General features: G+C 40.9%; 2 protein-coding genes across 3 annotated transcripts in view; both read left to right on the top strand.

The window, feature by feature from the left end:
* Positions 1-13,169, top strand: part of pkhd1l1.1 (PKHD1 like 1, tandem duplicate 1) — a 45,416-nt gene extending 32,247 nt beyond the window's left edge. For both annotated transcript variants that reach the window (XM_065470461.1, XM_065470462.1), the window contains 25 exons: positions 68-239; positions 335-423; positions 604-767; positions 1,039-1,168; positions 3,843-3,961; positions 4,186-4,315; positions 4,590-4,763; positions 5,163-5,266; positions 5,469-5,595; positions 5,703-5,824; positions 5,925-6,015; positions 6,120-6,268; positions 6,694-6,816; positions 6,909-7,020; positions 7,153-7,269; positions 7,382-7,547; positions 8,164-8,396; positions 8,687-8,851; positions 8,961-9,118; positions 9,319-9,454; positions 10,456-10,800; positions 10,890-11,041; positions 11,166-11,312; positions 12,080-12,233; positions 12,432-13,169. In XM_065470461.1, the coding sequence (XP_065326533.1) occupies positions 68-239; positions 335-423; positions 604-767; positions 1,039-1,168; positions 3,843-3,961; positions 4,186-4,315; positions 4,590-4,763; positions 5,163-5,266; positions 5,469-5,595; positions 5,703-5,824; positions 5,925-6,015; positions 6,120-6,268; positions 6,694-6,816; positions 6,909-7,020; positions 7,153-7,269; positions 7,382-7,547; positions 8,164-8,396; positions 8,687-8,851; positions 8,961-9,118; positions 9,319-9,454; positions 10,456-10,800; positions 10,890-11,041; positions 11,166-11,312; positions 12,080-12,233; positions 12,432-12,688 (3,836 nt within the window). In that variant the 3' untranslated portion in view covers positions 12,689-13,169. The remainder of the gene's footprint in view (positions 1-67; positions 240-334; positions 424-603; positions 768-1,038; positions 1,169-3,842; positions 3,962-4,185; positions 4,316-4,589; positions 4,764-5,162; positions 5,267-5,468; positions 5,596-5,702; positions 5,825-5,924; positions 6,016-6,119; positions 6,269-6,693; positions 6,817-6,908; positions 7,021-7,152; positions 7,270-7,381; positions 7,548-8,163; positions 8,397-8,686; positions 8,852-8,960; positions 9,119-9,318; positions 9,455-10,455; positions 10,801-10,889; positions 11,042-11,165; positions 11,313-12,079; positions 12,234-12,431) is intronic.
* Positions 13,170-14,509: 1,340 nt separating this feature from the next.
* On the top strand, positions 14,510-15,979 carry gdf6b (growth differentiation factor 6b). The gene is made up of 2 exons (XM_065471727.1): positions 14,510-14,885; positions 15,087-15,979. The coding sequence occupies exons 1-2, from the start codon at positions 14,540-14,542 to the stop codon at positions 15,977-15,979; spliced, it is 1,239 nt and encodes a 412-aa protein (XP_065327799.1). The 5' UTR covers positions 14,510-14,539.
* Positions 15,980-22,865: the final 6,886 nt, after the last annotated feature.

The following is a 22,865-nucleotide window of genomic DNA, read 5'->3' as shown; positions in this document are numbered from 1 at the left end:
TTCATTGGGTGCGTGGTACTCTTGCTTGAAGAAAGCACTCAGTAACACTGTTCTGTTCTCTTTGCAGTGTCTGGGAAGACAAGCCAGCGCAGGCGGAGGTCCAGCGTTGACCGATCTATGATTGACGTTCAGACAAACTTTGCAGTCTTCCGCTGTTTCTACCCCAACTGCATCCCACCAACACCACCGCCTCCAGCCACTCTCGCGCCATTACCTAGCCGCCGACCTGGCAACTTCATGTAAGTTGTTTGTTATCTTTCTATCAGACGTTTTGTGCACTTAACTTTTTCTGGTGTGGTCTCGGTGTAGCATCAAAATGTCTGTTTTTCTGTAGCCGATGGTCCAATGCTTCTTTCTGGAAAGGCTCAGCAGAAAACAACTTCACTGAGCCAACAGAAGGTGCTGACGTGGTCATCCCATCAGGTAATGTAGCTTAAAATTACCGTTTTTTTTTTTACAACATTTGAACACAAAAAGATTGCTTTTTGGTTTTTTAGGAGCCAGTTTAAAAAATAATTGTGAAAAAGGAAATTTCTGAAAATAAAACATCTATTATAAGTATATTGGGACTAAAAAGGCCTCTTTATCCTTGCTAAACCACAGGGCAGTGGGTCGTTTTGGACACCGACACTCCTCTTCTCAACAAGCTCACAGTTATCGGAGTCCTTGAGATTCCCGACACCATGAACAGCTCATCTACCAGACAGGCTCGTTCTGTACCCGAGTACAACACTGTGGTGATAGATGCTGTCTACATCTCCATCCAGGTCAGTGTGATCAGTAATCTCTCCAAGATCCTCATCCAGAATATCACTTTCATTTCACTTGATTGCATTTAAGAGGTAAAATTAATCTTCCTTTAAATGTCACAAATTTATCAGCATTTATCTCCAGCATATATTTTATTATGACAGCAGCTCTGAGTTGTGTATTTGCCAACTACATAATATAAAAGAATGTCAGATAATGTGGAAGTCACAGGTGCTGTTTGACTGAGCATTATGAGTTAGGTGATGTTAACATGTGTGACTCTTTCAGGGCGGCCGGCTGATTGCAGGATGGAACGACGAGCCATTTAGAGGTCAGCTGCATATCAAGCTGAGAGGGAACCACCGCACTCCGGACTGGCCTCTGCCAAATGGACCCAACCAGGGATCCAAAGTCCTGGGTAAGAAGACTCAGACTCAATAAAAAATGACACATTTTAGTGTATGTACTGCAAAAATAGCTCCATCTGAAGAGACTGATGACATTTCTAAAAACCTGCAAGTGCAATAAGATAAACCCTGCAGTTACATAATAAACATCACATAACTAAAAGCTAACGTTCACTAGCCGGGACCACATCCTCAGTACCGATGAGCGATGAAGGATGAGGAGCTATGAACTGGTGCTGCGGTTTGAGGAAGGCCTCGAAGGGGACTGGCAACGGCTCCCGTGCCGGGAAGATCCCCATATACTAACGAGAAGTGAATGAAGGAAGAGGAGGAGAGAAGAAGAAAAGGGGGGGGCATGAAAATGAGCGGGTATCGGCCTCAGGCATGTATATAGCCTGAGACCAGAAGGGGCGTGGATGAGGAGTGGTCCTGCTCCTGAAATTCAGATGATATCTCCCTATCTGAAAACGCTAAGGAAGCGATCGATGCACTGCTTTTACCGCATGGCTTTAAATTTGTGTAACATTCTCAGTCCAGCATTCCCAACAGTTTTCAGATATGTCTTGCATGCAGTGTTGGGGAGTAACGGAATACATGTACCGCCGTTACATATTTAAAATACAAAATGAGTAACTGTATTCCGTTACAGTTACCGTTTAAAAAGGTGGTATTCAGAATACAGTTACTTTGCTAAAATAAAGGGATTACACGGCGGTCTTTTCCTGTTTAATATGTTAGGCTGTCCCCTCTGTATTTTTAGTAATTCCATGCCGGTGGAAACCCAAACAACACATGCATTAAGAGGCTCTAATGCCTGTGTCTCAATCTCATAATGACGTGAAGAAATATTTTTTTAAATGATTTAATATGAAGCCAATAGGCAGAGTGTTACAGGCATAGCCCTAAAGAATGTAGCCTCATGGGCAGTGTAGTCCGTGCTGCAGGGAGAATGGACTGCCATACCCGTTATGTGTCTGTGAGCGAGGGAGGGAGAAAAAGGAGAGTGGAAAAGTACGAGTTGTCATCGAGCAGAAACGGGAACTGGAAGCATGTAAATATAATAATAACCACTGCAGCCAAAAAAAGTGCCTGACGAGCCCAGTTGTAAGTAAGCTATTAAGACTCGACTGTACACTTTTTTCGTGTTTTCCTCCGAAACAATAAGTTCCGTTGGAGCAGCCTTTCAACGCCTCTCTCTGTCTCTCGCTAGCAAAGTTGACCCAGACAACAAAGTAAAGCTAGTTTTCGGCTACGAGCCTGACACGGAACCTGACGTATTAGGCAGAGGTCCCTTTACTATGGTTCGGACCTGTTCTATATACGCGCGGAATAGTTTTCTATACGAGATCGCTGCAAAAAGTGCAGCCTTACCTAATGTCCACCCTACTGTTACTCATTTATATTAAGATTTAAACATCTAGTTGGTATTGGTATGGCGAGTAACCTTCAGTAATAAATCACAGCAATAGTACATTCATGTAGTTGTAAAAAAGCATGATAATATATTAAATAATCCAAAGTATTCAGAATACGTTACTGTCATTGAGTAACGTAACGGAATACGTTACAGAATACATTTTTGGGCATGTATTCTGTAATCTGTAGTGGAATACATTTTAAAAGTAACCTTCCCAACACTGCTTGCATGAGCCATAAAGAAAATGTGCCGTTTTTACTGTTCATGCCCCTGCTCAGATTCTTTCAACTATGTTATTATTCATGATGCATAATTCAAAAACCAGGCTATGGTACAAAATTTACATTTTTTACTTTTTTGTTGTTTCCTAAAATTTCAGAACTTTTAACTTAACCCTTTCATACATGAATTATGACAACCTCAATCAGGATCTTTAGGTATGACAAAGAGTTTTTTGCATGTCCAATTAGGTGGACAACATACGTTTTCACTTATAAATTGGGTATGGAGTGACACATCAGTGTCCAATGTAGTGGTTTATGTGCAAGTAAACCATCAACACTGACACAAATACAAGAAAACAGCCTTTGAATAGCTGTCCACTGTAGTGACCACTGTGCGTGAAAGGGTTAATATGCAGTATGCAAAATGCATATTTTATCTATCTTTGTTCATTTTCTATGAACTTGATAATATCCAACAGTGCCAGTTATTCTAATTGTATAATGATGCAAATAGGTACTTGCAACACCATAAATGATTAAACTTCTGATAAAAAACTCCACTAAGTTTACAAGGAAGCGCTGAATGATTTCAATCCGTACAGCGTTATCACCACAGGCAAAGCTGGAACAGCTGCCAGCATCATTAAGGGGGGCAGATTTTACTGTCTGAGTGGCCAGGTCACACCCTCAGGTGTGTGTGGCAGGGTTTAATAAATGGGGCCCTGGAGAAAAACAATGCACTGTTATACTGTAAAAACGTTTTTTCTGACATAGTGAATTTAAGATTACAAACGCTGAAAATGCTGAAAGGCTGCTTGTTCTTGCTTGGCTGTGTTTGTGTGCAGCAGAGATTCTCCGTCTATGACTGTGGCCGGCTTTTTGTGTGCTGCATCACATTTCATTATACATATGTTATATAAAAGATATGTTTATCTGAATAAAGTCATCACATGCTAAGGCATTTTATTTAAATGAATAATTCAATTTAACATCAGAAATGTATCATCTACAATGGCAGAAATAATATATTTTCTTGTGCAACAGGCGTGTTTGGCACACTGGAGCTCTACGGACTTCCTCACAATGTTTACCACACCAAACTCGCCGCTACTGCTAACGCTGGATCCGACACACTGACCCTGTCGCAGTCGGTCGACTGGCAGGTCTGTATAGTTTCCTCTAAAATGTGTTATTCTATTTTTTTATATTATGTACTGCATTCACGTGTTGGGTTCTGAAAGCAGATTATAAAACATCCAACTAAAGTCCTGAATTTTTATACCTTGGGCACCAAAATCAATCAATTCTCCTTCTACCAGATTGTCCAGTACCTTTACTCTAATTACTTCTCATTGGAAGTGTTCGCTTTTTGACACGCCTGCTTCAGGTTGGAGACAAGGTTGTAATCTCCACCAGCAGCTACAGCACATGGGAGACAGAAAAACGTCAGATCACTGCCGTGTCCGCAGATGGCTTCGTCCTGACCCTGAACCAGCCTTTGACCCACACTCATATTGGTGAGTCATAGCTCAGGACTTTTCTTTTACATCAGCTGAAAGGATTTGTTCGATCTGATTATATAAGTCTCAATAAAAAGCCTTTATGTGTATGTGTTGAATCAGTGAGAATTTAACTTACTAATGAGGGAAAAAAACATTATAAGAAAACCTGTAACATAGATCCGCTGGCTGTCTTCCTACTACCAAGGAACCACCTCAGTTATTGTGACTGATGTTTCCAAAGCAACACGCCATCAAACACTGAAACGTCTGCGTCATCTTCTGTCCACAGGTGGGACTCACTCTGTGTCAGGTACGACTTTCTCCTACACTCTGGCAGCTGATGTTGGTCTCCTGACCAGAAACATCAAGATCATCGGTCAGGATTATCCAACTATGATGCAAGACTCGTTCGGAGCAAGACTGCTCGTCGGCACCTACTCCTGGGAGGGAATCAAGTATAAAGGTAAAAAAAGACATCGCCCTGAAGACGTGGATGCTGTGGTGGAGAAGGGGTTGAAACAGCAGTCAGTGATGGAGTGTAGTAGTGACACTGACAGAGTGAGGGAGGGGAAATGTTGCAGTATAAACAGACTTTAAGCCAGATAATAAGGAGACAAACTGGACAGAAACACATTAATAAAACAGACACTACATAAGATGCAGTGTTACAGACTCAGCAAAAACAATCACAACCATTAAAGGAACGGTTGTGATTGTTGTGAATGACTTTAAGTGCAAAACACTGCATGTATAGCATGAAAGATGGGAGCTTACAACAGTTAATGTTTGTAGATGAATGGATATCAGTCGTGAGGATGACTCTCAGACTTTAGTCATCATAATTTGCAATTTTCTTCTGAAGGCAAAGCTCAGATCAGGAACGTGGAGTTCTACCACTCTGGCCAGGAAGGCTGGACTGACTACAGCGACCCACGCTACTCTGTGGCCTTCCTCAATCTGGGAGAGGTGCAGCCCACACACACACACGCACACACACAGGATCTTTCCCAGCAACTGCCTGATCATAGAGGAGGATTAACAACTGCAAATATGTTTTTTTTTTTATCTTGTAGCAGGAGTTTGTTTAAACAAAACTGCTGCTTTTGTTGTTTAATGAGAAGAAAGTATCTGTTAAATCTGTTGGGGGGGGGGGGTTCTGTGGTGAAAGGTGACAGAACAAGAGTCATACATTCAGGGCTGCGCTTTCCACGACGGCTTCTCTCCGGCCGTCGGCGTTTTTGGAACAGACGGCCTTAACGTTGATGATAACATCGTCCACCACACTGTCGGAGAAGGTAAACTCTGTGCTGTCCGTGGCTCTGTTTTTGTATCTCATGAAGGCAAAATGGTTATAAATTTGATTTAAATTTCTCTTCTTCTGTGTTTCTTTTTGTGTTTTCAGGCATCAGAATTTGGGGAAATAAGGTGAAACTGAGGAGGAACTTGGTGATGATGACACTGTGGCCTGGATCGTACCAAGGCAGAGAGGAGCCCTTCAACTTTGACTGGAATGCTGCCATTGAGGTTTGTTTTCTAGGAATATCCACTCAACCACTTAAACATAAGTAATGTATGTTTATAATAATCATCTGGGCTCTTCTTTTTTCTTTTAAACGTATGTCAGGTTAGCGAGGGGACAAACGTCGTGCTGCAGCACAACATTGTGGCGGGTTATGAGAGAGTGGCGTATCGCATTGATGGCGAACCATGCCCAGGTGACATAGATGACTTTAATCAATAGTGACAGGCTATATCTCCGGTGCTGGTGCAAATTTTGTTCCTCTTTCAGAACAGTAAATTACAACTTCTGCTTGTGCAGGTTATATAAATGATAATGAGGCGTGGATTCATAACGAGGCTCACGGAGGTCTGTTCGGGGTCTATCTGAACAATGACGGTTTGCCTGGTTGCTCTCACATCCAGGGTTTCTTTGTCTGGAGGAGCTTTGACTACGGCATCTACTTCCAGGTATTAATAACCAAGTCTCTGGTTCCTACACTCGAATAATCAGCCAAGTTCACCCAAAACAGGGCAAATAACCTGAGGGTAACAAAAAGAAAGAAAAAATCTGCGAATTTAATGAGAAGAAAAATAGGAAAAACAGACTATGTTGGATCATGCGCGTGCATTTGGTCATATTTTACTGCATCAAGCAGCTTTTCCCCAAAATTATCACAACATTCCAGTTGCCTTTCCAGAATGCAGCTTTAGCATTAGAAGTATAAGCTGACAAAAGCCTCCCCGAGGAATTTGTTCAAGCAATATGTAACAAACCTAATATGTGTTCGCTTTAAAAGGGTCCATGCTTTGTCTGAAAATAAAGATATAGTAGATACATAATCTAATTAAGGCAAAAGAAATGATACCCTTTCCTCTTCCTCTCCCTGTAACAGACCATCATGAATGTCATGGTTTCCAACGTGACCCTGGTGGACAACGGCATGGGAATCATGCCTATGATCTACGGTCCTCTTTCTCTCTCCCACGGATTTGCCAATAAAACAGTGCTAATTCAGGTGAGATGCTTTATTTTGATTAACTGATTGTTGTTCTTCTCTGGGAGCTTTGTCTTTGCCAAAGGATTTAACTCAAATCCCTTTTTCCCCAGAATTCCTTGATTGTTGGCAGCAGCCCGAGCTTCAACTGCTCAGACACTTTGTCAAACATCGACTTTAATTTGGCCACCACTTCAGGCCATCGGGCTCCCAGACCTATCCAAGGTAGAGTTAAACTGAAACTCTTAGATACAGATTTTGTCAATTTAAGAATAAAAAAAGTCAAACCTGAACAACATATACATGCAAATACTAATAAACCTCTTTAACTGATGTTTCTGTTTTCATTGTGTACAGATGGCAGATCTGGAATCTGCTGGCCAAATTTCCAGTCTGCCCACAACAGTGCTCCAGCTAAGGCTCATCATCTAAATATGAACTACAACTCCATTAATGGGCTGATGACAGTCAAAGGTTGGTTCAGCCTCTGAGATTTGGAATCAAACTGACTTTTTGAAATGATGCTTGGGAGCTTTTTCCCAGTAAACATGCTTCTAACTCCTGATTGCACTGGCTTTCTTTCTAGACACGATATTTGTCAACTTCAGAAATGTCTGCTCTTCTGAGGCAAACGTCATGTTCATCACAAACCCACTGAATGAAGACCTGCAGCACCCTGTGCAGATTTCAGGCATTCAGATGATCAACAGCACAGACGAGGCCAAAGTGTTTATTCACAGACCTGATTTGGGGTTGGTCACTCCATGCTAACAGATGTCAGGAGTGCTAAGGCTTTGATTACAAATCTGTTTATATCAGAAACCAAAAAAAAAGCAAGGCAATAACTTGTAATAATATGTTTTTCAAATGGTGAAGACATGACATGTTTTGTAAGTCAGCCTGCAAAAATGAACCTTTTATTCAACAAGGTAATCTTCACAAACTGACACCGCTTGTATGGTTTTCAAAGTGTAGAAGTGAAGTGCTAATGTTAAACGAAACTACAATCACATGACTGTGACATCACCACCAATAACCTCCACTCTTTGACATAATGATGCAGATTTTCCGCAACAATTTGTGTGAAAATGCGTGAAAAGCTTTGACCTTTTAAGCTGGGTATTTGTTGATGTATTTCATGGAAAATGTGGTATTCAACTATTCACAAAAAAAGGTCAACTTGGCGGCACGGGAATCGGGATCGTGAATGGTAAAATGCCAACTTAACCTTGTGCACTCTACAGGCATCTTACATTTTAACTGCTGCTGCTTCATTTTAGAATTTAAGCTGTAAAACCTTTCTAAATGCTTTTTTCTTTTTTTATTCAAGCTTTTGATCAAGTAAAATCTAATGTTTTTGTGCCCCAGTAAAGTAAACCCTGCTGACTGTGTGGACATGGACTGTGACGCGAAGAAGAAGAGCTTGTTGAATGACTTGGATGGGTCGTTCCTGGGTGCAGTGGGCGCTGTGGTGCCGCAATCCGAGTATGAGTGGGGAGGAGATCCCAGGAGGGGGCTGGGCGACTACCGCATCCCCAAAGTTATGCTGACAGCCCTCAATGGCAGCCGAATCCCAGTGAACCAGATTGCTCCAAACAAAGGTAACTAGAGCTTGGTGGAAGAGATACAAGAGTGTGTCTGGTAAATGTTTATTTTTTTCCGTTGATTTACAATCAGGCTCTATTTCTTTAAGTTCAAGCTACTGAATTCAGTTTAAAAAGGTATCTTATCAGTTAATGAATACATTTTTCCAGCCAGATACCTTAGTGCCTGATATTTCCTGTCTTATTTCTTACATTGATTTATTGCTTAATGGGTACATTTATTGTTCTGTGGTGGTCATGAGTTTTACTGGAAAGTGTTAAATATCTAGTTAAAATTCTGTGCGTAGGTGTGATCAGGAGAACATGCACCTACATGAGTTCCTGGCAGAGCTACAAGTGCTTCGGCCTGAACTACAGGATGTTGGTGATTGAAAGTCTCGACTCTGACACGGAGACCAGACGTCTGTCCCCCGTCGCTGTGCTTGGAGACGGCTACGTGGATCTGATCAACGGTAGGATAAGGAAAAGTTTTCCATCATATGATTAAGATCTTGGGTGTTGACGGTCTGTTTGAAAACAGCGGAGTGAGTTTAAAACTCTGTTTTGTGTGTTTGTATCCAGGTCCTCAGGATCACGGTTGGTGTTCTGGCTACACCTGCCAGAAGAGACTTTCCCTCTTCCACAGTATCATAGCCACCGGTCACTCCTTTGACGTTTACTTCACAAGCGTCAGCCCGCAAAAGCTTCGCCTCATGATGCTCAACTCTAATCCATCTGAGGTCAGGCCACATTTTTGAAAATGCTGCTCTGAATGTATTAATTGTTTTTAAGGAGTAAAGCTTTTAAAAGGCACTCCTGAGATAAATCATTAAAAAAATGCCCACAACTACAAACCAGATGTTTAAGTCTTCAGTTCAGTCTACATTCAGTCACTTTTCCATTTTTAACTAAGTGTCTTTTTGTTGTTACATTTGTGCAGAGCATCGTGGTGTCAGTGTTTTATTCCAACCCTCAGCGTCTGGATGTGTACGTCAATAATCAACTGATCGCTCCCACCAATGCTGAGTGGAATGCTGATAACACTGACTACATCTTGAAGAAACCAATCCTTGCAGGTACTAAATATTTTTACAAGAAGATATCATGTGCCGACTAGCATCACGGCTGGTCAAAAGGACTCAAATGCCGAACTCACAAGGAAGACTTATAAAAAAAAAAAAAGCAACCTTTACGAGACAGAAAGTCCAACAAATTCTAAAACATAAATAAACAGCGGGATCTAAAGTTGTCAACAAAGACAAATACAAAATGATCACCAAAATAAAACAGAAAATAGCGTGACAGGATGCAAGGAACACAGGGGAGGGAGGATGGAATTAAATACAAGCTACAACTCTAAACACAAACAGAAACTAGACTTGAAAAAGTAGCAATAACTAAAACTGAGTTTATATTTGTTAAAAAAGCAACCAGGAAATACCTGCTTCATAAAAGAATAAAGAAAATAACCAAAAAGACAGGAACCAAAATACAAGTGGAAATAAAAACAATGAAACCCATCTGAGAACCCAAATATTAATGCAAAAAAACAACAACAGAAAAAAAAACAAGCATGGTGGAGCTTGAAGTGTCTAAAACTATGATCCCAAACCCTGATCAAGGTTTGGCTGGGTAACTAAAATAACTAAATAACTTGATTCTCTACAACAAAGAAGTAACATGAGTATTCTAACAAGTTTTTCTGTGCCATGTTTTCCCCAACAATGTCCAACGGAGAGGAGAGAAAGGTAAATCAGGTTCATCAACTGGCTCTAAGACGTCTTTCAGAATCTAGTGGACGCCAGCCGGGCTACTGTCACGTAGCCCTTCATGTTTGTTTTGTTAAATATGGTTTTCCACCTTTTTATGCTTTACATGAATACATAGTTTTTTTTACCTTTTGTCTTAGTTTAAAGTATCTGCATCCTTAATTTCTCGTCTTGTGCAAATAATCAGCACAAATATTAATCAAATCAACAGGAAATGTTCTAAGGACCTGTATTTGTCATGTGTGAATTATATCTTTAGATTAACTGAGGATCTAAGACGTCAGATTTTCTGTGTTTCATTCCTGCAGGTCAGTACGTCCCAGAGCTGAACGCCACTGTGGGCACCAACTACTTTGAGCAGGACTACAAGATGCTGAAGGTCGTGCTGAGAGGCTCTCAACCAGTGGAGATCCGTACTGCCCCGGTTCTCGTCATCGCCTTCGGGTTCCCCGCAATGACCGAGGAGGAGTTCTATGGCGACAGCCTGGTCCAGAACCTCGCCGTGTTCCTCAAAGTTCCTCCCAACATGATCCGCATCTCCAAGATCATCAGAGAGAACGGAGGCGCACGTCGCAGGAAGAGATCCACGGGCCTGACGGTAGAGGTGGAGATCAAAAAGCTTCCTGTCCAGCAAACCACAAACAGCACCAACGGTTAGGAAGAAGGAAAAGTGTCATTTTATTGCTCATTAGGGTCTAATCTGTCCAGTTAATCATCATGTTTGCTGCCTGTGTATTCTCAGATGACGAGAACTTTACACTGCTGAAGAACATCGCTGATGAACTGGGTCAGGCAGCAGTGACTGGAAACCTCAGTCAGTCCATCGGTTTTAACGTCTCCTCCATTGGCATGGTCCCACCTCCTCCTCCATCCTCAGACCCCAGCTGGAATGAGGTGAAGCAGAACAACATCTGCTCTGTAGACACTATAACAACTGTTTTGATATTAAGATGACAGAAATACATTATGTGATGGTATGTCTCAGATTTACACAGTGATTTCCTGTTTTTAACCTCAGTTGGCGACAGAGGAAGTAACGAGAGAGGAACCTAATGTGAATTACGTGTCCGGCGTGGACTGCCTGCTGCTGACCGAGGAGCCGATAGCCGGGGAGTTTGTGGGTCTTCTTTACCAGCAGCCCAGTCTGATGGCTGTGGATGCAGAGGTGAGGCAGCTCGAGATGTTTTACTGCACAGTCAGTGTTAAAGCTGATGTTTTGGGAAGGATGTGAGGGCAGCGTTGGTTTATCTGATTTTTGTATTATTAGATGATCTTTCATTTCAACCAGTTCATTCCCTTCTACCTTTATTTAATTCATTCATTACTAACTCAGTGACCCAATCCATATAAACACTGCATATTTCTCACACCTTACCTGGACCAGGGTTGGATTGCTTTATATTTAGGATCGTTTTAGTAGGACTGAGTATGACTCATCTGGTATTCTAGAAATTTAAATTTCTCAAAGTTACCATGATTCTTTTGTTTTTCCTCAATCCAATATAAAGTTTGTAGTCTAGACTTAGCTATCATTCACACAGAAGGCAGTTTCACTGTCAATGTGGAGTGGAATGAATTATTAGAGTAAAAATAAGGCACATTTTTGGGACATTTATGCGTGAAAATCAACGGTCAACGAAAATCAACGGTCTATGCGAACGTTGATGTGCCTGCATGTTTTTATGACCACACTGACTTGTTTGGGGGAAGTTTACGTCACGGTGCACTAGCTACCCCTGCACCCCAGGTGGCACATTTCCAGCAGACTTTGAATAAGTTGAATACGTATAACAGGAATGACCTTCTTAGCCATTGGGTCTCGAGCTGTTTGTGTCCACAATGGAATATAATAAAGGCTTAAGTCTGTTTTCTATATTCGTCCCTTGTGTGTGTTGTGTGTCCATTCACACTGACCTTTGTTAATGTCTGCAGGGAAACTGCGTCTCCGTGGGAGTGACGACTCTCGTGGTTACAGCCAGCCTGAAGGACTCGGATGGAAACAGCGTTGGTGGGCTTGAAGGAAACACAACCATCCTGTTCAGAACCTGCTGGGCCAACTTCAGCGACCTGTCCATTGTTAACAGCGGTGCGTTCACACATCCTCACCTGAACCTAAATAACGTTTGAAAACTGGCAGATTGAAAACAGCTGGTGCAGTGCATTCATCCAGAGCATGATAAAAAAATTACGAAACCAATATGTGCATAAAATAAATATCAAGCATTATTTATGAAAGCAGAAACTGATCCGACCAGGCGTATAAGTATCTGTTCTTCATCTGCAGGTGAGAACCTGACAATGGTCTTCACTTTGAAGGACTGGGGCACCACATCAAGAGCCTTCTCCATTAAGAACACTCCCACCACCCAGATCCCGACGACCAGCAGCAACATTACAGAGCCGACACCTACCACGACCACTGGTCAGGTCACTGACGACAGCATCTTCAACTCCGGCACCACTGCTTCTGCTGGAGCTCTGTGCCTGGCTAGCATTATCTACACCGTGGCCTGCTGCTCCGATGCTGTCCCCATAGGTTAGAAGAGCTCAGCCCGCTTTATGAAGGATAATGTAAAGTCACATGAAGGACGAAAACAAACCTATTGTTAAAGTTTATTGTGAATGGTATATTTTTCCATTGCTTATAGCCTTCTGATCAATATCCATTAGAACAAAGAAATCTTCTCAGGTAAAAGGAATTTATGAAGAATACAACAACATTTCATGAGGTAAAAGTAAAGCTTTTCTTGAATGATTTTGTGCATTTGATGTTAATTTCTGTTAGTTTTTAGGTTCTTTCATTGTATTTTGTGTAAGATTTAATATGGGTGAATATGGGTGTGAGGTCATATTAATCATATTATAGACTACCTCTACTTTTAAAAAGTGCAGCAGTGAAATTGAAAATGCACACAGCTGAAGGAAAACAAGAAATTTTGCTACAGTTTTCTGCATGTTAATGATTGTTTGAAACGACATTTTCTTTTCAATAAATTCTGTTTTTTATCTTTAAGTGAATCTTTATTGCATCACTGTCTCATGACTTGTTTTTTCCTCATGTTTTTGGGGCTTTAAAAGACAAAGCTCGTTGGTCTGCCCTGCCAGCAAAGTGGATAGAGGCTTTTCACTGTTAAAAGAAGAAACTACCAAAACATAATATTAAAAGCCCAGACTGCAGTGCTGTAGGCAACATACAGAAAGGGAGCCTATATCTACTCAAAGAGAATGTAGTTGGAGGGGGGGGGGAAAGGTATATGGAGTCTAAATTTTCATGAACATGGGCCTTTGCCACGACTCTTTACATGGAGTGTTACAAGCAGCACCTTTGGGAAATCAACAGATACAAACAAATACAAAATCAAATCACTTGGAAATTGTTTTTGATTATTGATTATTTTAACTGCTTCAGTAAACATGAAACCATAATGAAGCCCAAGATTTAGCAGTGAGGTAATGGAGCTAAGATTTGCGCCATGGATACAGTGTAAACAAATTATAAGGACAAAAGCGTTGGGCCACGCCTCTTGATCTTCGAATTCAGGTGTTTTCATCCCCACAGGTGTATAAAAAATTTTTACTGAGTATGTAACTTTAAATATTCCCACCATTAAGGACATTTTAGAAGGGGCTGGAATAAATAATTTTAATGTCCCAAAATGAATAAAAAACTGAAATAAAGAAATAATGAAGCCATCGTGACGCCTCTCTTTTTTTTTTTCAAACCATGCAGATAAGTGTAGTATAGTTATGTCTTTCTTTCTAGAGTCTGTTCTTGTCATGAATCTGAAATATGAGGATATCTGAATGAGTAATGTGTGGATTATAATAATTATTTCTATCTGCTGAGCACAGACTCTGTCCACGGTGCTGAAGGACGTTGCCTCTGTGCGCCTTTCGTCTTTCGCATCAAGGCAGTATCTCTGTGCCTCACTAGAGGGCATTACACTCCACAATAAACACTAAAGAAATAATGCACCGAAGCAACGTTACAGGAATCGTTCTGCAGAGAAACTTCCAAAACTCAGGCTTAAAACTGAAAATCAAATCAATTTCGATTCCATTTAAGCAGGTTTGGTGAGAGCGAGAAAAGTCAGCGCAATTACATGCACCATAGTCTTTTGAGCGCACATCTGTCTTTCCGTGAGGGGGGTGGGGGTGTCAGAGGAACAATTAGCTTTACAGCCTAATTTGCCCTCTCCTTTAAGCCTTTAGAACAATGTAGGCGTGTCCTCGCCTCCTGTGTTTTTTAAACTGCGCGCCGCCTGTCCCTCTGAGCTGTGCGCACTTTGCGGAGCAGCCACTTGCTGCACACAGGAGCGGATGCAGAGTCCAGCTCTGGTCCCCCCCGGCCACAGCTCAGGCTCCGACTCAGACTCAGGACGAGCGCAGAGGATGGATTTCTATCACTTCTCTTTTCTTTGCGGGGTTCTTGTGTTCGTGTGGGGCATGCCCTGTTTCCAGACTCTCGTTATTTTCCCTCCAGCTGCGCCGAAAAGCAGCAAAGCGGCGAAGATTTTTAATTCACAAGAAGCGTCTAAATATTTTAAGGAGTTTTACGCTCGACCCTCACAGGAAAGATACAACAAAGCAGCACCTAAAGACTTAATTGAGCCGCATGACTACATGTTGTCTATTTACAAGACATTCTCCACGGCGGAGAAGCTGGGTCTCAATGCCAGCTTTTTCCGTTCTTCAAAAGCTGCAAACACTATTGCGAGTTTTGTGGACAGCGGACAAGGTATGTGGAGCTCTGCCGCATGTGTGAGTGTGTGCATGTAGGTATTATTGCTGGTTCACCTGTGACTCATACTCTGTCTCCCAGTTTAATTCAGTGCAGACTGCATTTGGGATATTTATCTGTCAGATTCCACATCTTTGTGGTATGTAGATCATCTCAGTGAGAAGGCATCTGACCCTGCTGTTTTAATGCTTTCCACAGATGACCTCCCACTCTCCCCTCTGAGGAGACAACAGTATCTGTTCGATGTCTCAACCCTCTCAGAAAAAGCGGAGGTGCTGGGAGCCGAGCTCAGGATTTACACCAAAGCGTCTGGGAATTTCAGGATATCGGAAACAGAGCCTGTCGACATCCAGCTCCTCTCCTGCCACGACCAGCAGCTGCTCGACTCCAAAACACTGGACTTGCAGGGTTCCCACAGGCTAAGGTGGGAGGTGCTGGACGTGTGGGAGATATTCAAGGAGCGACAACACCTGAGCCAGGGGAAGCACTTCTGCCTGGAGCTCAGGGCCGTGCTGGACAATCCTGAGAGGGAGCTGGATCTGCATCTTCTGGGACTGCACCGACATGGGAGGCCTCAGCAGAAGAAGGCCATCTTAGTGGTCTTCACCAGGTCGAAGAAGAAGCAGACGCTCTTCAGCGAGAGGAGGGAGGGGAGAGCCTTACTGGGCCTCGAGAAAGGCCCCAAAGAGAGGGGTCCTGGCACTAAAGCCAGCAGGAGACGCAGGACTGCTGCTTCCAAAACCCGCCATGGGAAGCGACATGGCAGGAAGTCAAAATCCAGGTGCAGCAAGAAGCCCCTCCATGTGAACTTCAGAGATCTGGGCTGGGACGACTGGATCATCGCCCCGCTGGACTATGAGGCATACCACTGCGAGGGGGTGTGCGACTTCCCCCTGCGCTCCCACCTGGAGCCCACCAACCACGCCATTATCCAGACTCTGATGAATTCAATGAACCCTAGCAACATGCCTCCAAGCTGCTGCGCCCCATCCAAACTCAGCCCCATCAGCATCCTCTACATCGACTCAGGAAACAATGTGGTGTACAAGCAGTACGAGGATATGGTGGTGGAGTCTTGTGGTTGCAGGTAGTACGCCCAGCGGGGGTCGTGGCTTACCTTGACCTCCTGGGAATTGAACTGCATTGCAGTCAACGTAGAGGAAAGCCTGTATCTGAAATAAAGAGAACTTTATTTAGCAAGATGGAGACATCAACTATAGTTGAGAAGCATTTTTCTTTCAATTATGCATCCAACACAGTCATCTTGATACCTCAAACATCTCTTTTTGTCCATCTCCTCACCTTTTTTTCTTTTTTTTTAAAGAAAATCAATCTAGGCACCTGAAACTATGCAATTACCACAGATTTGTGGACAAATAAATATGCATCTCATCGCCAAATTAATAAAATACTAAATGCAAAAAGTTGAGCATGTTCTTGCAAAGGGATGATTTCATATCTGTATGCTAAACCCTGCAGCTTGGTCGTGTCCTAAAGAAATAAAATGTATGCAAAAAACCACACAAAGGTAGTCCAGATAAATAAATCCAGCCTGCAATACATGTGGATGTAAATGTATTAAGAAAAGGCATAAATATGTCATCTTTACAAAAACAGGTTCTGGTAATACAAGCTAGGTATACGCAAAGTGGACGTCATGTGGCTGTCTGTTCACAACCATTTAATAACCAAATTTGTTGTCATAGTTAGTCAAACACAGCAAAGAAGCAGAAGCCACCACCATCTGTAAATATCAGCTTATTTGCTGATGGACTATTACCTGTCACAAGACTGATACAGGTGATGATTCAGACATGCAAACTTTCCACTTTATGATGAGCTCAGCTGCTTCTGGAAGCTGCAAGCAAGAGACTGGTTTCCATACACAAATCCAGGAATCTTCAACAAAGAATAAACCTTCAGTTTATATACTGAACCTTTCAAAAGATTGGATTAAATTAAATGTGTAATTTGTATAACTTTTAGACTCTTTATATAAAACTTTAAGGATTTCGAAAGGAAACTATATTAGCAATGAATCACCCACAACAATAAAACCATCTGCCAAACTTGGAGACAGCTCTAGCCCATGAGGGCATGGAGACAGGATGTCTGGTACCAGAGACCTGGTTCTAAAACATTTTGAAGAATTTAAAAAACAGTTTTTAAGTGATTATTAACAATGAAATAAATATCTACTTTGAGTAGTAGTAAGTAGAGGTATATGTCATCAGTGTGGTAACTTCATTCTTAGTTTTGTTTCATATCTATAACATCCACTTTGCTCAGACACAGTGGCAGTGGCTCTTTTGAGCTCTGTTCTTTAAATGTGAGGCCTCCACAGAAGCTTGGATTAGACTGGGAGTGGGGAGTCTGGAGGTTAAGTCAATGATCTGAGCTCCTTATCATGTGCTTAGGTAGTTGCTTCGGTGTAGATGGGCATATTGTGCCGACTGCCATCGAGGAGTCTACCTGGTATCTTACTTGTCTAACGAACATCCACATGAAAGCCAGAATCTTAGGTTTCCCAGCAGATCGCTGCATTATATATGGTTGATGTTATTCCCATCAGCTGTCAGTGGTTTTATTGTTTTGGCACAATTTTTCTCTGGTCATTTTCAAAAGAAGGCCTTGGAGTAAAAAAAACTATCCAAATCTCTTCGTCTGTTAGCTCAGTGGTTTATATGATATGTAATAACTTTACATCCAGTTTCACTAGAACAACATTAACTTCAGGTAAACACGTTCAGCATAATGGAAGTTTTGATTTTTATCCCTGCCAGGATTAAAATAGCAGATTTTCAGCACCTGACATGGCCTATGACTCAGGGAACGTCTTCCGATCGACCAACGTTCACATCTTTTCATCAAAACCATCGCAGGGTTTCCCACCGCTTTATGTTTGAGATGATTATATAGATGCAATAACTTTGTCTGTAATGCACTGATGGTCAAAGGTGCCATGTGTAAATATTTGGTATGGAAATAATAATTTAAGTCATGTGAGTAAGTTATTGCATTTACTTTGTCCGCTTTGTTCTGTTACAACTTCCAGACGGCGCGAGTCACACATCTGGAGGTTCAGGCTCAAATAAACACACATGGGTAATGTTTTTGTAAAGAAATGTGACAGATTGTGAAATATCAGATTTCTATCAGTGTTTTTAATGTACATATATAAACAGGAAATAATTATCCACTGAGACAAAAAAAACAAAAGATTATTTTTGGTGTTGTGAATTTATCTTAGCGCCACATTTTAACCTCTTATACTTTATGCTCTGCAATATTTACTGGCATCCAAAAATAATATATTACAACAACTGATAGAAACAGTGTTGTGGCACACTGTGTTTTATAGGAACCTCTTATTTCTATAATAAAAGTGTGCTACTCTATGAAGCAGAAATTCCTGAATAATGTATTTTTGCAGCATTAAATATTCTGTTTGCATAACCAAATTAACATATAAACTGTATAAAGATGCACATTAAAACTTACAATGTTTTCTTGCTGATGTTTTGAATGTATTTATTTGACAGTTTTAGTGCTAGTACCACATTGCTTATAATGATTATTCTTAACATGACCTTTTCTTTTGTATTGTAAAAAATGACAGCTCTTTGTTGGCCCAGAGTCTGTAAACAATAAATTAAACAACATTGTAACAGAAGGACACTGAGGCACTTCTTCTTCAAAAGAAGAAGTCTTCTTTCTTCTTCTTCTTCTTCTTCAAAAGAAGAAGAAGAAGAAGAAAGTAAATGCATGAATGTTTTCAATATTAAATTGCTACATATTTTTTAAAGGAAAACAGAAAAGCTCAAATTACTGGTTAACAAACTGGGCTAACTGCAGATTAGCTAAATTAAAACAGGGTTTGTCATGCTAAAAACACCTACTTGCTAACTGTACAACAGGTGTACAAAAAGTGTGATCTGATTACACTTAAAGGAAAAACCTCAGCTCGAATTAAAGTAACTGTCATGTCTGTCTATAAAATCATCTATTAGCAGGTTAGCTTAGCATAAAGACTGAACAGCAGCCTAGCTTACCATTGTCTTAAAGTACAACTGCTGCTAAAATTAATCAGTTAGCAGCTGAATCCTTTGTTAAAGACAGTTACCAGAAGTGATTACGTCTGGTAACAATAGAGGTCGCTGTATTTAAAAAAGTAATATAGCCTACACTATATGACATTTTGTAATAACATATTTTTTTAATGGCTGTTTTTGTTTTCATTAAACAAACAATATAAAATGTCTTAATAAACTATATTTTAAGATGCTCTAGCTTGGCTGTGGCCACTATTTCCAGTATATACAGTTCATGGTTTCCAGTTATGGTGTTTTGCTAATAAAAGTAAATTAGTATTGTTGTGGCTTCATCTAACATTCAGATCAGTAGTGGAAAAATAAAGACTAAAAATGTTTGTGTTTTGCCAGAGAAATCCAAAACTGCTGTTCATCAGTAATCCTGATTAATAGTTTGATCACTTTTTCCAGTAAGCTTTAGTGCTATCAGGTTTTATAAAGTGCTCACCACCTCTCACAGCAACCCTTTAACATTTTTTTTTCATCTAAATTTTATTTGATAAAGCTTGAGTAAACTTTTCCAGGTTGAAAAGTTTCCACATAGTCAGCAAATTGACAATAACTCTGCTAAATTATTATTTACCTAATTTATAAGCAAAAATATTAAACCCCTTTGCTAGTTTCCCAACTTCAAATTAATGAAAATAGTTTAGACATTTTCTTCTCTGTTATAGAAAGCTAAATATTTAACTCTTCCATGATGGATTGTCCAGTTTATACATTAATTACTTCAAATAGAGTGAGAAGCAGCTAATTATATAATTAGATATGTCAGATTTTTTACTCTATACACAAGAGAAGGCTCCAAGATTGACACAATACAGAGTACACACAGGGCTTAAGGGGGACATTTGTTGCATATTCAGCTTCAGTTCCAGCACAGAGAGCTGAGATGTACCTGCTGCTGGACAGGGACAGTTTGCAGGGTGAAAACAAGGTCAGCAGACATGTGGAACTAGTGCCATCTTCCATGGGTGGGCTGTGGTTCTCTGTGCTGGAGGTCAGACAGGGAGGGAGAATGGATGGGATCAATATGTGACAAACAAATTGGTGTGCGGATGCAATAACTGGCCCCGCTGCAGTCTAGAGCCACATTGAGTCCTTTGCTTCACAGACAATGGTGGTGGAGGATCTCAACATCAGATTAAGCCTGCTTTTGCCCTCACTGGGTTCAAAGGTCAAGTGGCCCATTGTCTCCAGGGACTGTGGATATTAAACAATGTACACGTCCCCTTAGGAAAGAGCGGCAATTAAGAGGGAAAAGAGAGGAGGGTGAGGGGGAAGGAATGCGTGCGATGCTCACTGAGGGCCTCGCTGTCAGTCCCCAAACAACAAGGTGAGATATAAAAAAAGGGGGAGGCGGGTTTGAAGCGGCTGCTCGGAGCAGCCTCGAAGGACAAAAGACTGGAATGCAGCGTCTCTAAAGAGGAGGCGTTTCTGCTCTGTGTCTCACTGTGGCAGATTTGCTGTGAGATGGAGAAAAATATTTGCTGGAGACACAAAGACGGGTGTAAATCGAGTGCAGGATTCAGCTGCTGTTATCAGAGGAGCGGGAAATAAGTGGGAACTCATGTTTTTTTCTGACTTTTCTGTGATGTTAAATGTTTCACACATGCCCAGAGTGCAGTCAAGAGGAACAGAGAGTTAAAAAGGGGTAAGGACAGAGATCTGGAAACAGATATTTACAGAAGTACGGAAAAAAAAACATCAAAGAAATGTTAGACAAGCACGGCAAAAACAGAGAAAATACTTTCCCCTTAAATATTATCCAGCACGTGTCTCCCTTGTTTGCTTTTAGAAGTGAAAAGTCCTCTCACCTTGACCTCTGTGTTTACTCTGGTAAACGCAGCCTGTTAGAGGCTTTACGGGGGAAATCCTTTCTGTGGAGTCGGATGGCAGCAAAGCCCCGACACAAGAGGGAAGTCACTTCTGTTGGTCAAGTAAACTCTCGGATTTGGTCTTCCTCAGACCTCACAGGGCATGAATTTAATTCTTTTTCAGGTCTAGATACCCTTTAGTATCTAATCAACAGCATTTCAAAGACTGCATTTCAACTTAAGCAACATCTTTGAAATATTTTTATCGAAATCCTGTTTAAAATACAATAAAAAAAACAGCAGGAAATGTTTTTATATATTTTATCCTAGCTGATTAAGATGGAAGCTTACATATTATTTAACTGGTTATGTACGGTTGCCTTTAAGATTTATACTCACCATAACAAGCTATAGTGTGTTGTGCAGTTTTATGTTGCAGTCTGCATTTAACTTTTTCAACTTTTGTTTAAAAGTCTAAGTTTATTTAATTCTTTTTAGTCTTCTTTTTTCAGTCTGACCTTCAACAAGTACATGCTATAGGATATACATATACATATATATATATATATATATATACACACACATATTGTAGCTCAGATAGACTGATATGTTGGAGTTAAATAAATATTTTGTCTGTAAGTGAGACAGTGTTAAGATTTGTATTTATACATAGATGAATTTCACTGAATTTCAGTTTTTTTCTATAAGTATTTTGATAATATCTTTGAGAAGAATTCCTTTGACAGCAGTCTAAGCAGAGATGCTCTAACTTCCTCTCCTCAGCCACCTCCTCCAGCTCTTCTGGGGTACACTGAGGCATTTCCAAACCAGCTGAGAGATGTAATCTCTGCTGCATGGAGAGGTCCTGCTTCCAGTAGGACATTCCCGAAACACAGCACCTAAGAGGTACCCAGGAGAGATCCTGTAGTCAGACGTCCCAATCACCTCAGCTGGTTCCTTTCAACTGTAATTTTAGACACTGGTCTCAGTATCTTGAACAGTCTGCTGCACAGTATACGGGATTCTGCCTCAGTGGACCTTTTAAAAGAAATGCCAAAAGACATATTTCCGCCTGGCTTTTCCTCAAACATCATCATTTATGACCCTTAACATCGCAATCAGTGCATTACTCACTTTTATCCCATCTCCCTATTACAACCACAACCGGGAAAAACTTATCTCAGTGACTGCAATTGAGATAAGCTGATGCTAATAGGTAATAAAATTAAACCACAAAATGAAGCTGTGGAAAAACAGGCAAACTGGACCTTCAAAAGTCCCAGATAAAAGCTGGGATCTGAAGATGTGGGAGAGCTGCTTGGTCCAGAGGGAGAGTGAGGGCAAGGTGATCCTTAATTACTCAACCTGGTGCACCTGAGAAAGAGGGAGAAGAGGAAGAAAGAAGGAAGGAAATAAGGAACTAAGGGCACAAGGCGAGGGCGTGTAACATCCTAAAGTCTTAAACTGATTTTTATATTTCTTTTCAGTGTCTGACTGTTTTGACTTCTAAGCTTTGCAAGTGTTTGTCACATTATAAACTGACCAAATTCCACTTTAGACTGCACGTATATGAAAGATGCCATGTAAATAAAGCAGAGTTGACATTTCTTTCATTCATGAAATACTTGAGTCAAAGCTCCACTGATATTCAGCTGATACAATAACTACCTATGAACACTTTGCTTGGAAACATGCACATTAAAGGTCATTACTCTCACATTAATTTAACAGTAGTGGAATTAATATTGCCTACTGGGGCTTTAGTGAGCAAGTGCACAAATACTGAAACACTGAAATTTAATTGCACACCTGGGGAAAATGGATTACACAGGTGGGAGCAGCTCAGTTATGCAGACAGGTGTGCATTGTAAAATGTGTCTTCTTAAAATCAAGAAAACTTCTCAGGTTTGCACTAAAAATTGTGATAAACATACAGAATGCACTTCAAAATAATTCAGACAAGTAACATAAATTACTGTTTCAGTTGTTCTAACAGGAAGTTAAATAACAGGACATTCACTGAGTGAATGGATTAAATGCAGAGAGTAATTTCCCTACAGGGGATTAAT

Source organism: Pelmatolapia mariae, linkage group LG22, assembly GCF_036321145.2.
Source record: "Pelmatolapia mariae isolate MD_Pm_ZW linkage group LG22, Pm_UMD_F_2, whole genome shotgun sequence".
NCBI lineage: Eukaryota > Metazoa > Chordata > Actinopteri > Cichliformes > Cichlidae > Pelmatolapia > Pelmatolapia mariae.
Note: the sequence above shows the minus strand (reverse complement) of the source record. Positions and strands in the feature narration are given on the sequence as shown.